The sequence below is a fragment of the Delphinapterus leucas genome, chromosome 3 (genome assembly GCF_059928025.1).
Source record: "Delphinapterus leucas isolate spDelLeu-1000000601 "Yukka" chromosome 3, BTC_Dleu_Yukka2, whole genome shotgun sequence".
NCBI lineage: Eukaryota > Metazoa > Chordata > Mammalia > Artiodactyla > Monodontidae > Delphinapterus > Delphinapterus leucas.
This window is the reverse complement of record NC_143131.1, coordinates 396,019-398,039: the sequence shown is the minus strand read 5'-3', so window position 1 is coordinate 398,039 and position 2,021 is coordinate 396,019. Positions and strand designations below refer to the sequence as shown.

Below are 2,021 nucleotides of genomic sequence, written 5' to 3'. Positions count from 1 at the left end.
AATAGTATTTAAAAGGGTCAATTTAGACAAGATTTAGACAAGGGAAAAGCTGAATATATATCTTTGAGTCTCTGCCTTTCTTATATGACATTTATTCCCCTATTTCAAAGTCTTTCTAATTGAGAGACTGAAAGTGCAAGTCAAGAACCATGGATGAGTCCAGAGAGGTTCCCCAGGGAAAACTGCTACATGGAGAGGAAACCCCAGACCCTTAGTGGAAAGCAGCCCTTAACTACCATCTGCACCTGCTCCTGGGGCTGAAACACACACTTGTATGTCCTGAGTGCCCCCTGCATCCCCCCTCCTGTCTCCCTGCAAGGAGGTTTGTGTCTGGGCTCACACTGACTTCCCCTCACTGTGTATCTTTCGCACAGTAATACACGGCCGTGTCCTCAGATCTCAGGCTGTTCATTTGCAGATACAGCGTGTTCTTGGAGTTGTCTCTGGAGATGGTGAATCGGCCCTTCACAGAGTCTGCATAGTATGTGTTACCACCACTACTACTAATAACTGAGATCCACTCCAGCCCCTTCCCTGGAGCCTGGCGGACCCAGCTCATGGCATAGCTACTGAAGGTGAATCCAGACGCTGCACAGGAGAGTCGCAGAGACCCCCCAGGCTGTACCAAGCCTCCGCCAGACTCCAGCAGGTGCACCTCACACTGGACACCTGCAAACACAGAGACATCCTGGTCAGGAGACTGTCACACATCCAGTGATTCCCTCACCCATATCCACTCACATCCTCAGTGTCTCTTGCTCTCCATAAATTACCTTGTAAAATAGCCACAAGGATAACCCAGCTCAGCCCAAAGTCCATGGTGAGTGCTCTGTCCTGAGCCCTGAATGGGGGCACGTTGGAATCCCAGGCTGGAGCTCCTCTCCCAGAGCTGCAGGGTCAGGGCTGGGGCTGCTTTATATCAACAGAGGAAGGACCCTATTTGCATGACCTTATAGTCTATAAGAGGCTATGTCGTTGAACGTCCTCCGAAAGGGCAGGGTCTCAGAACAGGTGTGAGAGTCTTGGATTTTGTGGTGTTGATAGCATCTGGGAAATATAACTTTCATTGTTTGATTGTTCCACAGTAAACACGTAGGACCCATATGTCATTTTACATATGCACACACATCCCGTGATGTAGCTGTCATTGTTACCCTCATATTAGGGGTGTAAACTACACCCAGAAGAATGGAGGGTGTGTGTAGTGTCCAAGGAGAAACATGGGGTGACCGTGAGGTCCAGCATCTGCACCTGAGCTCTGGGCCAGTCTGCTCCCTGGAACCCACTGGAGGACAGAGCTGGAGTTGCCGGGTGAGGTTTGCAAAAACCCCTTCTGTAATGAGCTCATGATGACTTTGCTCTATTCTAGTGTTTACCTAAAATATATGGAGAGGGTCAGGGTTGATGAGAAGTATTTTCAAGAGTCTCTTATGTTTCAGTATCTTCCCTTCACTCCTTACCTCCCAAGTCATGCATTTCTTTATTTGTAATTACTTTAATGAGTTTCTTGACATATAATAAAGCGCACACACTCAGAATGAACACTGTGATGAATACTGACGGAGGCATCAGCATTATCAGGAGAGAACAAATCAATTCCTCTCATTATTTTCAGTAGTTTCTGGGTTTCTTCCTTCCTGTCCCTTCTTATCTTCCATCCTGTCCCCACATCACCGTTGATCTTTCCTTGTTATCTCAGATTACTTTTCCTTTTCTAGAATTTATAAAAGTGGGATTATATTGTATGTATTCTTATTATTATGGCTTATTTTACTCAGCACAAATAGTTGTGAATACTATCATGTTATTGTGTGTATCAAGAATCCTGGTTTTAATAACAGGTTGCATTTAAAGAATGATCATAGCATGATTGGCTTATTTATTAAGCTGATGTGTGATATTGGAATTGTTTCCAGTTTCTGGGTGTTACAATAAAGCTGATACTCGTCTTGGAGATGTAGAGAGATGAGAACCTGAGAAAATGCTTCTTTTTTAATGTTCTTAAAACAACCTCAAAATGG

At 44.8% G+C, this 2,021-nt stretch overlaps 1 gene segment (V, D, J or C); it reads right to left on the bottom strand.

Annotated features, from left to right (window-relative positions):
- Nucleotides 1-330: 330 nt before the first annotated feature.
- LOC149749476 (immunoglobulin heavy variable 3-23-like) lies at nt 331-876 on the bottom strand. The segment is given in 2 exon segments: nt 331-669; nt 774-876. Coding segments are annotated over 2 exon segments (363 nt in total).
- Nucleotides 877-2,021: the final 1,145 nt, after the last annotated feature.